Source organism: Erythrolamprus reginae, chromosome 1 (assembly GCF_031021105.1).
Source record: "Erythrolamprus reginae isolate rEryReg1 chromosome 1, rEryReg1.hap1, whole genome shotgun sequence".
NCBI lineage: Eukaryota > Metazoa > Chordata > Lepidosauria > Squamata > Dipsadidae > Erythrolamprus > Erythrolamprus reginae.
Genome location: NC_091950.1, coordinates 18,058,125 through 18,073,002, shown reverse-complemented (window position 1 = coordinate 18,073,002; position 14,878 = coordinate 18,058,125). Strand labels below are relative to the sequence as shown.

General features: G+C 43.5%; 1 protein-coding gene across 1 annotated transcript in view; it reads right to left on the bottom strand.

Moving 5' to 3' along the window:
• Nucleotides 1-14,574, bottom strand: part of DDX49 (DEAD-box helicase 49) — a 29,011-nt gene extending 14,437 nt beyond the window's left edge. The window contains exons 1-6 of the mRNA XM_070732429.1: nucleotides 14,347-14,574; nucleotides 11,933-12,056; nucleotides 9,969-10,054; nucleotides 8,240-8,361; nucleotides 5,295-5,482; nucleotides 143-283 (exon numbers count right to left, since the gene is read on the bottom strand). Of these exons, the coding sequence (XP_070588530.1) occupies nucleotides 143-283; nucleotides 5,295-5,482; nucleotides 8,240-8,361; nucleotides 9,969-10,054; nucleotides 11,933-12,056; nucleotides 14,347-14,461 (776 nt within the window). The 5' untranslated portion in view covers nucleotides 14,462-14,574. The remainder of the gene's footprint in view (nucleotides 1-142; nucleotides 284-5,294; nucleotides 5,483-8,239; nucleotides 8,362-9,968; nucleotides 10,055-11,932; nucleotides 12,057-14,346) is intronic.
• Nucleotides 14,575-14,878: the final 304 nt, after the last annotated feature.

Below are 14,878 nucleotides of genomic sequence, written 5' to 3'. Positions count from 1 at the left end.
GAAAGTTTTGGCCTGACTGGCACATTGCTATTCAATGTCCTTACATTAAGACTGAAACATCAGCTCTGGGGCAAAAGAAGGGACAGGAGAGGAGGAGAGAAAGCAGAAACGATGGAGGCAAAGATGCTCTGGACAAACTCACTTGCAAGTGTTGGTGAAAATGATGATGGACCAGTCCTCATGTTCATCTTGGAAAGTCTGCACAAGGTGGACCAAGTAAGCATCTTTGACCTTCTCGGGTACCAGAAGATAACGCTGATCGAGCTCTTCCACTGTCCGTACTCTGGTGGGATTTGGGGGATGGAGAGAAGGAAGAAGAGATCTTAGTGGAGATAAGGCCTTTAAGTCAAGAAATAGAGACCAGAAGAATGACCACAATTTTATTGTTTTTTTATTTTAAAAACTTTTCTTCATTTCAATATAAACATATATAGACAAACATTTAAAAACATTGGACAATGTGTGACAGCCCTGTTTCTTATTTCCTATTGTGATATTTCCAAATTATCATTATTACTATTATTTTATACATTAAATACATTATATTATACATAGGTATCTCTTTTGTTACACTATTGACTGATCCTCTTTTCTTTTAGTTCCTAATATTTAATTTAGTTGACTATACAGTATATATATTTTCCCCCAACCAAAAATAAAATTTATTCCAACGTTTATAATATTCTAACTCATCCTTATCTTTTGATTTATACAATTTTAAAGAAAGCTGGCTGGAGACTTCTGGGAGTTGAAAAATTCCCAATCCACACATCTTAAAAGTTGAACAGTTTGAAAAAAACATTGCCTTATACCGGAGGAAAAAGGGAGGACAATCTTGAACTAATAATGAGTCATTCTTGTAATTCCTTCCTTAAGCGTATTATCTCTGTACTCCTCTGCTGTAATCGTATGTGGAATGGCCTTGGGATAGTGGGCAGAGATGCTGCCTAAGGAATGGTTAGATAAGAGGTAGTATAACCCACAGCTGCCTAATGGTCAGGGCAAGAGACTCAGCCCTCCCTAGTTTCTTGGCACGGTAAAGACAGGGTGGGGGGAGGGGATGAAATGTACTTTCAGACTTGCAAGATTCTATCAATGCAGCTTCACAATAAAGGAAAGTGAACACAAGAAACAAGGGGGCACAATCTGAGGTTAGTTGGGGAAAAGATCAGAAGTAACGTGAGAAAATATTACTTTTACTGAAAGAGTAGTAGATGCTTGGGACAAACTTCCAGCAAATGTGGTTGGTAAATCCACAGTCACTGAATTTTAAATATGCCTGGGATAATGCCTATTGCATAATCCCCAGGGTCCTGTGATCAAAATTGAGGTGCTTGGCAACCGGTTCGTATTTATGAAGGTTGTAGAGTCCCCGGGAACTTACGCGATCTTCTTTTGCAACCTTATGACAAGCAAAGTCTATGGAGAAAACAGATTCACTTAACAATTGGGTTTACAGTGGAACCTCGACATACGAGCAGCTCTACTTACGAGCTACTCGAGATAAGAGCTGGGAGGGGAGCGACATTTTTGTTTGCCTCCCGAGCTCACATTCGGGATACGAGCGCCAAGGAGCTGTCTCCTGAAGCCGAACGCTAACTTCCGCGTTCGGCTTCAGGAGACAGCTCCTTGGTGCTCGTATCCCGCGTGTTTTAAAAGGTTGCAGCCGGCCTGGGGGGCACGGGGGGGGTGCTGGCAAGCCCCCCAGGCCGGCTGCAACCTTTTAAAACACGCGCGCCGCTTCGCAGCTGTCTCCTGAAGCCGAACGCGGAAGTTAGCGTTCGGCTTCAGGAGACAGCTGCGAAGCGGCGCGCGTGTTTTAAAACGTCACAGCCGGCCTGGGGGGCTCGGGGGGAAGCCCCCGAGCCCCCCAGGCCGGCTGCCACGTTTTAAAATACGCGCGCCGCTTCGCAGCTGTCTCCTGAAGCCGAGCCCCCCGAGCCCCCCAGGCCGGCTGCCACGTTTTAAAACACGCGCGCCGCTTCGCAGCTGTCTCCTGAAGCCGAACGCTAACTTCCGCGTTCGGCGGCAGCGGTTTTTGTTGTTGTTGCACGGATTAATTGACTTTACATTGTTTCCTATGGGAAACAATGTTTCGTCATACGAGCGTTCCAACTTAGTCTCGTAAGTCGGGGTTCTACTGTATTAACAACTGCGATGATTCACTTATAAACCACGGCAACAAAGGTAATAAAATGGGGCAAAATTCAAGATCTGTCTTGCTCACTTTTATTTTTCGTCAAGGAAGTTTATATACATGGAAATATTGTCAGGCAAAATGCAAACAGCTCGGCTGGAGAACTCTCTCTCTCTCTCTCTCTCTCTCTGGGGACAGCTAATAGTTTTGTGGCGTCATTAATATTCTTTCTGAAAAGCTTGAAGATAACGGACTATAAATTACTACTTTAGGCAGAAGCTTACTGGGCAATATCAGACAAGTCAGTGAAGCTGCTTCTGACTCATTTTGAACAGCCTCTCACAAATCTTCTCAGTTTACTTTCAAGAACACCACTAAAATCTAAAATCAGTTGTCAGAACACGCCTTTGTTTCCGGCTAACTTCTGGAGACGACCTCATTAATACACAGAGCTACTAAAATGTGGATTAATACCTCTTAACTTGAACCTCTTCTCTTCTTATTATTTTTCTTCTACATCTCGGATCTAACCATTCGTTTTCTAATACCTCTTGATCACTATCTGACAAGGACCAACTTTCCATTGTAACGTCACCTCCCTGAAGTACTCCTAGATCTTATTTATTTATTTATTAGATTTGTATGCCGCCCCTCTCCGCAGACTCGGGGCGGCTCACAACAATAATAAAACAATGTACAGAGAACAAATCTAATATTTAAAAATATCTAGAACCCATTATTTAAAAGAACATACAACACAAATATACCATGCATAAAACTGTATAGGCCTGGGGGAGATGTCTCAATTCCCCCATGCCTGATGGCAGAGGTGGGTTTTAAGGAGTTTGCGAAAGACAAGGAGGTTGGGGGCAATCCTAATCTCCGGGGGGGAGTTGGTTCCAGAGGGTTGGGGCCGCCACAGAGAAGGCTCTTCCCCTGGGTCCTGCCAGACGACATTGTTTAGTCAACAGGACCCGGAGAAGGCCAACTCTGTGGGACCTAACCGGTTGCTGAGATTCATGCGGCAGAATCACTATCAATTTCACTCCCGGCTTCCCTTTCATCTGGTAACCTCCTTCACCCAGGATAAACTAAGGAATTTGGCTCATCATCCTCAGAATCAGACATCTCCTGAGGCTGACAAGGATCACTTACAACACTTATCACTTAGAAAAACTGAGCTCAATTGCAGTTGTAAGTCGAGGACTCACCAGTGGTGGGCACCCGCAATCCGCCTTGTTTACCATAAGCTAACTTTCTCTGCAAGACTGACGTAAGGTCTTTTAAGGACTGTGAGATTGGCCAGCAGTTAGGGACAGGGATTTTGAAAGCACCAAACAACAATGAAATTATAAACAGTCGTTTAAGCCTGGTCAAAAGTCCATCAGAACTTCATTAGGAAGTCAAGAGATTCAAGTCATTATGCCAGAATTCGTTCCAAAGCATTAATTAAGCAGGAATGGAGGGATAGGGAAGGAACTTAATTAAACGTACAGGATCAATTGGTCGAGGAAGATTAAGACATAAATTGTGGCTTGAATGAGATGTTTAAATGGGCTTATAGGAAACCATTTATAAATAGCTTTTTAGTCCCTTGAAGCATCCTTTCTTCACCCCCATTATATTTAATTCAGGGAGTAGAAAGCAGTTTTATTTACCCTGTGTGTATTGGACTTTGAGTAGAGAGGGATCCCACAGGAAAGCAGTTGGACAATCACTGCTTATGGTCACTTCATGGGATCTATTTACACCAGTTTGGCATAGTGGCCGAGAAACCAGTTGAATCTAGCTTCTGCATTGATTTTGCTTGTCAGAAGGGCACAAAAGGTGATCCTATGATCCCGGCACATGGCAACACTCATAAAAGTACACACCAAGTGTTGTTCTGATCACGTGTCCATGGGGGAGATGCAACCATCGTTAAGGGTGAAAAAGAGCCGTAAGTCACTTTTTTTCAGTGAGTGTTGTCATAACTTTGAACAGCCGCTAACCAAACAGTTGTAGGTCGAGGACTAGTTATAGTAAAAACAACAACAACCCCGAACCACTAACTACTAATTTGACTGAAGTTTCACTTTGATAGAGGGAGAAAAACCTCTATCGCTACAGCTTCACTCATATTTAGGGTGGCGCAGTGGTTAGAGTGCAGCACTGCAGGCTACTTCAGCTAACTGCTAGCTGTAGTTCAGCAGTTCAAATCTCACCACCGGCTCAAGGTTGACTCAGCCTTCCATCCTTCCAAGGGGATTAAAATGAGGACCCACATTGTTGGAAGCAATAGGCTGATTCTGTAAACTGCTTAGAGAGGGCTATAAAAGCACTATGAAGCGGTATACACTGATACTTTGTCTTACAAACTTAATTGGTTCCGGGACAAGGTTCATAAGGTGAAAAGTTCGTAAGACAAAACAATGTTTCCCATAGGAATCAATGGAAAAGCGATTAATGCGTGCAAGCCCAAAATTCACTCCTTTTGCCATCTGAAGCGCCCGTTTTTGCACTGCTGGGATTCCCCTGAGGCTCCCTTCCATGGGAAACACCACCTCCGGACTTCTGTGTTTTTGTGATGCTGCAGGGGAATCCCAGCAGCGCAAAAACAGATGCTTCACTGGCAACGGAAGTCCGGAGGTGGGGTTTCCCAAAGAGGGGAGCCTCAGCGAAATTGCAGCATCGCAAAAACACGGAAGTCCTCGAAACTCCATCTCCGGACTTCTGTGGCCAGCGAAGCGCCCGTTTTTGCACTGCTGGGATTCCCCTGAGGCTCCCCTCCATGGGAAACCCCACCTCCGCATTTCTGTGTTTTTGCGATGCTGCAGGGGAATCCCAGCATTGCAAAAACAAGCGCTTCACTGGCAACAGAAGGTCCGGAGGTGGGGTTTCCCAACAAGGGGAGCCTTCACCTGGCAACGGAAGTCCGGAAGCGGGGCATCCCGCCGGCGGCGGCAGATCCATAAGTGAAAATAGTTCGGAAGAAGAGGCAAAAAAATCTTAAACCCCGGGTTCGTATCTTGAAAAGTTCATATGACGAGGGGTTCGTAAGACGAGGTACCACTGTATAAGTCTAAATGCTATTGCTACCTTCCTCCCCCTCCCGCTGAGCCTCAAATTCTTTCGCCGTTGGAAGACACTCCCACCACACTTCCAAAGCCAAACTCACTCGGATATCGATTCCCAGAAGAAGGGTTTGTTCATGGCGATGGTCTTGAGCTCACTCAGGGTATCTGTCAATGTGGCACTGAAGAGCATCGTCTGCCTGTTGGCTGGAACTGCAGCCAAGATGACCTCCAAGTCTTTGGTAAAGTCTGTGCAGCCTTGTTCTAGTAACCGGTCGGCTTCGTCTAGGACCTAAAATGAAACCAAAAAGGAGACAGGAAGCGCCTGCAGTTGAACCACCAAAACCTGGTAAGGACCAGACCAAAGAGTAAAGACATCAATGAAAGGCAGCCTGGGCTGGACCATGTTCTCACATGGGAGCAAGACTTGAGGACTTCAATTCTGTTAGTACTATGTACATAACAGTTGGGTTTGGTAATATATAAACAAACTAACAATGAATCTCTGGAGAGGGGCGGCATACAAATTCACTAACTAACTAACTAACTAACTAACTAACTAACTAACTAACTAACTAACTAACTAACTAACTAACTATGGCTTTAAAGTTAGAAACATAAAAGACTGACGGCAGAAAAAGACCTCATGGTCCATCTAGTCTGCCCTTATACTATTATGTTTAAATTCAGTTACTGTGGATTTATCCACCATGTCTGCTGGAAGTTTGTTCCAAGCATCTACTACTCTTTCAGTAAAATAATATTTTCTCACGTTACTTCTGATCTTTCCCCAACTAACCTCAGATTGTGCCCCCTTGTTCTTGGGTTCACTTTCCTATTAAAAACACTTCCCTCCTGAAACTTATTTAACCCTTTCACATATTTAAATGTTTTGATCATGTCCCCCCTTTTCCTTCTGTCCTCCAGACTATACAGATTGAGTTCGTGAAGTCTTTCCTGATACGTTTTATGCTTAAGACCTCCCACCATTTTTGTAGCCCGTCTTTGGACCTGTTCAATTTTATCCATATCTTTTTGTAGGCGAGGTCTCCAGAATTGAACACAGTATTCCCAATGTGGTCTCACCAGCGCTCTATACAGCGGGATCACAATCTCCCTCTTCCTGCTTGTTATACCTCTAGCTGTGCAGCCAAGCATTCTACTTGCTTTCCCTACCGCCTGACTGTTAGTGTTGGGAATTGCCATAAGAGGGAGCCAGAAATGTGATTCTTTCCCTCTGTGTTTTTCTGCTCATCTGTGCTGATTCATTGTGACTGCTGTAGTAAGAACTGTGTGTTCAATGATAGTTCATGTATTTGTCAGCTGTACAAGTAAGGCTTGTAGTATTGTTAATGTATTGAGAGATATTGACTGATTTGACTGTGTATCACTGGACTGTTGAAATTGACTACGATATTTGCTAAAGTAAACACTATTGTATACACTTTAATGTATCTGGTTTGTATGACTGAACCATGATTCATATCTACTGACTATCTGCTGGATATCTGCTAGGATTCCATGTTTCCTTTGCATATGTTTATCCTTGATAACTCAGGAGTCATTCTGCATACTCCTTAACAAATTCCCAGAATTCCCCAGCCAGCATACTGGCTCTTTCATGCAAGCTCACTTTCAGGACAGGTAGCCACGGATTACAATCATTAATTGAGCCTGGAATTACAGTTGTAATTCATGCTGGTTGTTAAGCAGGTGATGACACATTACCAACCCAATTTTGTGATATTTTTTGTAGTGATAGTCAAGAGCAGGGGTCCCTGAACTTGGCACCTTTAAGACTTGTGGACTGTAACTCCCAGAATTCTCCATGCTGGCTGAGGAATTCTGGAAGTTGTAGTCCACAAGTCTCAAATAATATTTGTTTGTTTGTTTAGTGATTGTTAGAGTTGAAAGGGACCATGAAGGCCATCAAGTTCAACCCCCTGCCCAAGCAGGAACACTATAGCACACCAGTCAAGTGGCAGTTCAATCTTCTCATTAAAATGTCCAGAGTGTTGGAGTTCACAACGTCCGCTGGTAGGTTGTTCCATTGGTTGATCGCTCTGACCATCAGGAAGTTCCTCCTTATCTCCATGTTGAATCTCTCCTTGGTCAGCTTCCAGACATTTTTCCTCATCCGGCCCTCTGGTGCCCTCCTCTCTGTGACATCCCCTCGTATACTTGTAGACTGCTATCATGTCCGCTCTGGCCCTCCTTTTCTCTAGGCTATCCATGCCCAGTTCCCTCAGTCTCTCTTCGTAAGTCTTGGTTTCAAGTCCCTTAATCATCTTGGTTGCTCTTTTTTGCACCTTCTCCAGAATTTCAATGTCTCTTTTGAAGTGTGGTGACCAGAACTGAATACAGTACTCCAGGTGTGGTCGGACCAGGGCGTAGTAGAGTGGTATTAAGACTTCCCTGGTCTTGGAATGTATTCCCCTGTTGATGCAGCTTAGGATTGTGTTGGCTTTTTTAGCTGCATACATAAATATATACATACACATACTTTAGTCAGACCTCAAACAAAAAACAATCAGCAATTACAGCACCGAAGCACATATGGAGACAGAGATATACCCCAACAGGGCCTCTTCTTATTATAGTGGTACCTCTATCTACAAACGCCTCTACTTACAAACTTTTCTAGATAAGAACCAGGTGTTCAAGATTTTTTTGCCTCTTCTCAAGAACCATTTTCCACTTACAAACCCGAGCCTCTGAAACTGTAACTGTAAAAGGCGGGGAGAAGCCTCCGTGGGGTCTCTCTAGGAATCTCCTGGGAGGAAATAGGGCCTCTACCCTCCCTGTGGTTTCCCCAATCGCACACATTATTTGCTTTTACATTGATTCCTATGGGGAAAATTGCTTCTTCTTACAAACCTTTCTACTTAAGAATCTGGTCACGGAACGAATTAAGTTCGTAAGTAGAGGTACCACTGTACAGGCTCTTAAAGTGATATCAGCCCCCAAACTCTTGCTGGCTCTTTCCTAGCATTACATCATTGTAGCAGCCGGTCAGCTATTAAATCATTACCCTGACAAACTGCCTTACCAAGAACTTGATGTTTCGAAGGCTGAAGGTATTGGAACTCCGTAGGTGATCAGCCAGGCGGCCGGGAGTAGCGATGACCACATGGGGCTTCCGAGACAGTTCCAGGGCTTGAGAGACCATATCTGAAAGTCCAACAAGGGAGAATAATGTTAGCACCTCTTGTAAGAGAAAGCATCCAAAAAGCTATGCGTCTCGTCCCAGGGAATGAAGTGGTCAAATAAATATTTGAGCTGGGGTTAGAGTGCAGCACTGCAGGCTATTTCAGCTAATTGCTAGCTATAATTCAGCCATTCAAATCTCACCACCGGCTCAAGGTTGACTCAGCTTTCCATCTATCCGAGGTGGGTAAAATGAGGACTCAGATTGTTGGGGGTGATATGCTCTATTCCAGTGTTTCCCAACCATGGCAACTTGAAGATATCTGGACTTCAACTCCCAGAATTCCCCAGCCAGCATTCGCTGGCTGGGGAATTCTGGGAGTTGAAGTCCAAATATCTTCAAGTTGCCATGGTTGGGAAACACTGCTCTATTCTGTAAACCGGTTAGAGAGGGGCTGTAGAAGCACGATGGAGAGGTACAGTGTTCCCTAGATTTCCATGGGGGATGCGTTCCGAGACTGCCCACGAAAGTCAAATTTCCACGAAGTAGAGATGCGGAAGTAAATAGAAACATAGAAACATCGAAGTCTGACGGCAGAAAAAGACCTCATGGTCCATCTAGTCTGCCCTTATACTATTTTCTGTATTTTATCTTAGGATGGATCTATGTTTATCCCAGGCATGTTTAAATTCAGTTACTGTGGGTTTATCTACCACGTCTGCTGGAAGTTTGTTCCAAGGATCTACTACTCTTTCAGTAAAATAATATTTTCTCATGTTGCTTTTGATCTTTCTCCCAACTAACTTCAGATTGTGTCCCCTTGTTCTTGTGTTCACTTTCCTATTAAAAATACTTCCCTCCTGGACCTTATTTAACCCTTTAATATATTTAAATGTTTCGATCATTTCCCCCCTTTTCCTTCTGTCCTCCAGACTATACAGATTGAGTTCATCAAGTCCTTCCTGATACACCATTTTTGGCTATGGACAGTATCACAAGCCGTCCCTTAACACTTTAAACCCCTAAATTACCATTTCCCATTCCCTTAACAACCATTTACTCACCATTATTACTGGTATTCACCATTGAATAAGACATTTAGTGATCCTGATATTTATAAACATAATTATTTATTAACAATCATTATTTTTTTGGTTATTTATTTGCAAAAATTATTAGTTTGGCGATGACGTATGACATCATTGGGCGGGAAAAACCGTGGTATAGGGAAAAAACCGCGAAGTATTTTTTAATTAATATTTTTTGAAAAACCATGGTATAGACTATTCGCGAAGTTCGAACCCGCGAAAATCGAGGGAACACTGTATATAAGTCTAAATGTTATTGCTATTTTCTGCAGCTTCACCGGGCTTAAGGGACTTTTAGATCTTCCCCCTGACCACTGAATGCGTTAAGTATGATAGTTGAATGATTGGCCGATAGGTTTTTCTTTTAATTGTTTTTAAATGTAGCATTAATTGGATTATATTATTGTTCTATTTTTACATATGTTATGAGCCGCCCCAAGTCCTCGGAGAGGGGTGGCATACAAATCCAATTAAATAAAAATAAATAGCTTGTTTTAAGGGGAGGGGGTGAATTTCCCATTTCCAAATAAAGAATGACGTACCCATTCCCCCAACTATGATGCAGTCCTTTAAACCCAGAGGCTTCCCAAGGACGCGGAACTGCTCAGCAATCTGATAGGCCAGCTCTCTGGCAGAGAAGGAAGGGGAGAAAGAGAAAAAGGCATTTTAAAAAAAACATTATGTAATTACTAATATTAAATTCATATTCCACCTGAATGGAGACAAATATGTGTCCCCCAGGATAACGTTGCAGGATTCAATTATGGGATGGAGCGTCGTGCTTCCGCCTTTCAGCCCCAATCCAGGAGCCTTCACAGCTTTCTCGACAATTTTTTTTGCGTTGAATTTATGTCACACGACAAAGAAATACAGGGAGACTAGAGACTGGTGTTCGAATCCCAGAAGTGTATGGCTAGCTGATGAGAGCTGAATAGCTTGAAATAGATCTATACAAGTCTCCCTTTATTTCTTTGTCAGTAAACATAAATTCAGCACAAAAAAGTGGTAGAGGTGCCCTGATGATGGGCTTTAGCACAGATCCAAAAGCTCGGCAGACAAAGCCTTAGTTCTAAGGCATCTTCTGACAACATGGAACATAATAACAGAATCCTTGAGTTGGAAAGGACCATCGAGGTCCTCTAGTGCCTAGTCCAACCCTCTGCTCAATGCTGGTATCCTCATTCCACTCTGGATAAAGAGCTGCTCAATCTTTTGACCAGCTCAAGGTTGATTCATCCTTATGAGGTTGGTAAAATGAGGACCCCGATTGCTGGGCGAGGGCTTGTAAACCATCACAATCTAAGCACTATTGCTATTTTCTTAAAACTCTCCAGTGATGGGCACCAAGAATTTACAGAGGCAGTCTGTTCTGTTTAATAGCTTTTGCAATCAGAAGTTTCTTCCTTAGTTCAGACTTAGATCTCTCACTATAAAGCAGAGGTCTTCAAACTTGGCAACTTTAACATTTGCGGACTTCAACAGGCAGCATAGCTGGCTGGAGAATTCTGGGAATTGAAGTCCACAAGTCTTAAAGTTGCCAGATTTGGGTGCCATGGAGAATAAATCTACTCCCTTTCCCCTGTGACATCCCTTCGTGCATCAGAAGACAGCTATCATGTCTCCCCTTAGCGTCCTTTTCTTTAATCCAAAGGCCCAAGGTGCGTGCTGTCTTTAATATAAGATTTTATAGAAACGTTCCTTTGCTCCGCTTGATATTAAAATTAAAGCTATTTGCAGAGGCAAAGCAGACTTCTCCCCTTTCACTTCCTTCTTGGTTTGTTTGTTTGTTTGTTTATTTATTTATTTATATTTATTATTTATTTATTGATTGATTGATTGTTAGAGTTGAAAGGGACCATGAAGGCCATCAAGTTCAACCCCCTGCCCAAGCAGGAACCCTATAGCACACCAGTCAAGTGGCAGTTCAATCTTCTCTTAAAAATGTCCAGGGTGTTGGAGTTCACAACGTCCGCTGGTAGGTTGTTCCATTGGTTGATCGCTCTGACCGTCAGGAAGTTCCTCCTTATCTCCATGTTGAATCTCTCCTTGGTCAGCTTCCAGACATTTTTCCTCATCCGGCCCTCTGGTGCCCTCCTCTCTGTGACATCCCCTCGTATACTTGTAGACTGCTATCATGTCCGCTCTGGCCCTCCTTTTCTCTAGGCTATCCATGCCCAGTTCCCTCAGTCTCTCTTCGTAAGTCTTGGTTTCCAGTCCCTTAATCATCTTGGTTGCTCTTTTTTGCACCTTCTCCAGAGTTTCACTGTCTCTTTTGAAGTGTGGTGACCAGAACTGAATACAGTACTCCAGGAAAAGAGAGAATCCAGCCTCTCAAATACTGGAACTGCTATCAAGTCACTGCTAGTCCTTCTTTTTACTAGAACAGACATGCCCTATTCATCTTTTGCTTTGTGTAACTCATTTAAGCACAGACCAAGCCAAGAATTCTACCTACCCATCTCTTTGGGATAAGTGTCCTTTCTTCCCAAGTTACACCTGCCCCTACCTTGTTGGTGTCAGCACCAGGCAGAAGATGCCGAAAGGATCTTCAGAAAGTTTCTGCAAGATGGGGAGCACAAAGGCAGCTGTCTTGCCACTTCCTGTTTTGGCGCAGCCCATGCAGTCGCGACCTATGGGAGCAAGATTTAGGAGGCCAGCTCAATACAAAGACAAAAGGCGTGGTGCACTTTCTCTACGGTCAGAGGCACCTGGCAAGTGGCCAAATTTTGATCACCTGGCCATGATGTTTTTAGTATTTATTATTATTATTATTTTATTTATTATTTATTAGATTTGTATGCCGCCCCTCTCCGCAGACTCGGGGCGGCTCACGGCAACAATAGAAACAATATATTACAAATCTAATAATTAAAAAATCATTAAAAAAACCCTTATTAAAAAACAAAACATACACACAAATATACCATGCATAACTTGAACAGGCCTGGGGGGGAAGGAATATCTCAATTCCCCCATGCCTGACGACAGAGGTGGGTTTTAAGGAGCTTGCGAAAGGCAAGGAGGGTGGGGGCAATTCTAATCTCTGGAGGGAGCTGGTTCTAGAGGGTCGGGGCCGCCACAGAAAAAGCTCTTCCCCTGGGTCCCGCCAGATGACATTGTTTAGTCGACAGGACCCGGAGAAGGCCGACTCTGTGGGACCTAACCGGTCGCTGGGATTCGTAAGGCAGAAGACGGTCCCGGAGGTATTCTGGTCCGATGCCATGAAGGGCTTTATAGGTCATAACCAACACTTTGAATTGTGACCGGAAACTGATCCGCAACCAATGCAGACTGCTGAGTGTTGGTGTAACATGGACATACTTAGGGAAGCCCATGATTGCTCTCGCAGCTGCATTCTGCACGATCTGAAGTTTCTGAACTTTTCAGAGGTAGCCCCATGTAGAGAGCATTACAGTAGTCAAACCTCGAGGTGTTGAGGGCATGAGTGACTGTGAATAGTTAGTCACGGTCCAGATAGGGTCCAGAACAGTTGCACTAGGCGAACCTGGGCAAACGCCCCCCTCGCCACAGCTGAAAGATGGTTTTCTAATGTAAGCTGTGGATCAAGGAGGACGCCCAAGTTGCGGACCCTCTCTGAGGGGGTCAGTAATCCCCCCCCCCCCAGGATGATGGACGGACAGATGGAATTGTCCTTGGGAGGCAACACCCACAGCCACTCCGTCTTATCAGGGTTGAGCTTGAGTCTGTTGACACCCATCCAGACCCTAACAGCCTCCAGGCACCGGCACATCACTTCCACTGCTTTGTTGACTGGACATTTAAATGTTAGGTTTCTTATATATTTTGAATTTATCCTGTTGTAAGCCGCCCTGAGTCTCAGGAGAAGAGCGGCATAGAAATCTAACAAACAAACAAACGATGCTGCAACAATCATACAAGTGAAAAATGGTCATTGGTCTCTTTTTTTCAGTGCCATTCAACTAAACGGACTGTCGCTGAGAGCTACCTGTAATTGTTCATGTTTGGCATGTTGGATGGGGTGGGGGGCATCTATGGGAGAGGCTCAAAAACTGCTAAAGTTCCGGTGAAACTTCCAATTCCTTCAGGTGGGGCACGACTCCTGTACCAAATCTGCTAGGAATCACATTGTGAAGATGACAACGAAGATGCTTATAAGGAAGAGGTGAAGGTTCTGGTGGACTGGTGCAATAAAGAAGATTCAGATTATTATAAATGCTGGGATAGATTTTATTGTTGGATGGAAAAGTTCAAAATAGATAGTTAAATAAAAGACATAACGATTAAGGAGAAAGAAATAGAAGCTTAAATATCAGGGGAGGAGAAAAAAGGGAGAAAGAGGGAAAGATGTATTTGAAAGGATGTATAGAAACTGTAGGTGAATTGTTAATATTAGCTATATAAGTATAAATAAGTATCAATGAATATCAAGAGAAATGTAAACTGACTTGTCACGTAATGTCCACTGTTTTTAAATGTTCTTTGTTTATTATATGATTTGTAAATTTAAAAATTATGTTAATAAACAAAAGAAAGCTGGATGCAGCCTGGTCTAACTAAGGCTTTATAGAGTGGTATTAGTACCTTTTTATTTTTATTTATTTATGTCAAGTACGTATTGGTAGCATACAAAAATATAATAATGTTTATATACATGACATATACAATATATATTGTATATACATAATTATATATAACCTGCCTAGTCCTAGACTGTATCCGTTAATGCAGTTTAGTACTGTATTGTATTGGCCTTTTTGTCTGCCACTGCACACAGCTGGCTCATATTTAGTTGGTTGTCCATGGTTATGTAGTGAATATTAGAGGTGGAGACCCTTTTGAGATCTGCAGGTAACGAAATTTCATGTGAATCCATGCCAATCAGTGTACGTTCAAAATGGCAATAAAGTTATTTTTAAGTCCTCTTTCTCTGAGTCTTACCTTGCAGAGCGGGAGGGATGCAGGCTTCCTGCACCGGGGTAGGCCTTGACAAGCCCAGCTGCTCCGCCTGAGACACCAGCCAGGGGTCCAATCCTAAAACGCGGAAACCGGCCATCGTCGGGGCCAGAAACGGGCTAGGAAGGCTTCACGCCGCCGGGATATAAGGAACGCGAGGAGAGACAGCAAATCCCAAGATGCCTCGCGACGAAGACGCGTCTGAATGACGTCACCGCGAATATGCCAAAGAAAAATGGGACGTCACTTGCCAATGCCGGAGCATCTCTCAGCAGCCATGATGGCTGGACTACAACTCCCAGGCATCCTCGGCATCGAGAAAGAGCCTTTGTCGTAGAATTGAGGAAAGGTAGATCTACTGCAGATTTACCCTGCATAGAGCTATCTTCGAAATTACCATAGAAGCCTGGTGGAGATTATCAATCCAATAGAGAATTAATAAAAAGCCTCGAGGCTACAATTAGATGAGGAACATTGTGACAATCATTAAGTGTTGTGCCTCATGATTCTTGACAAA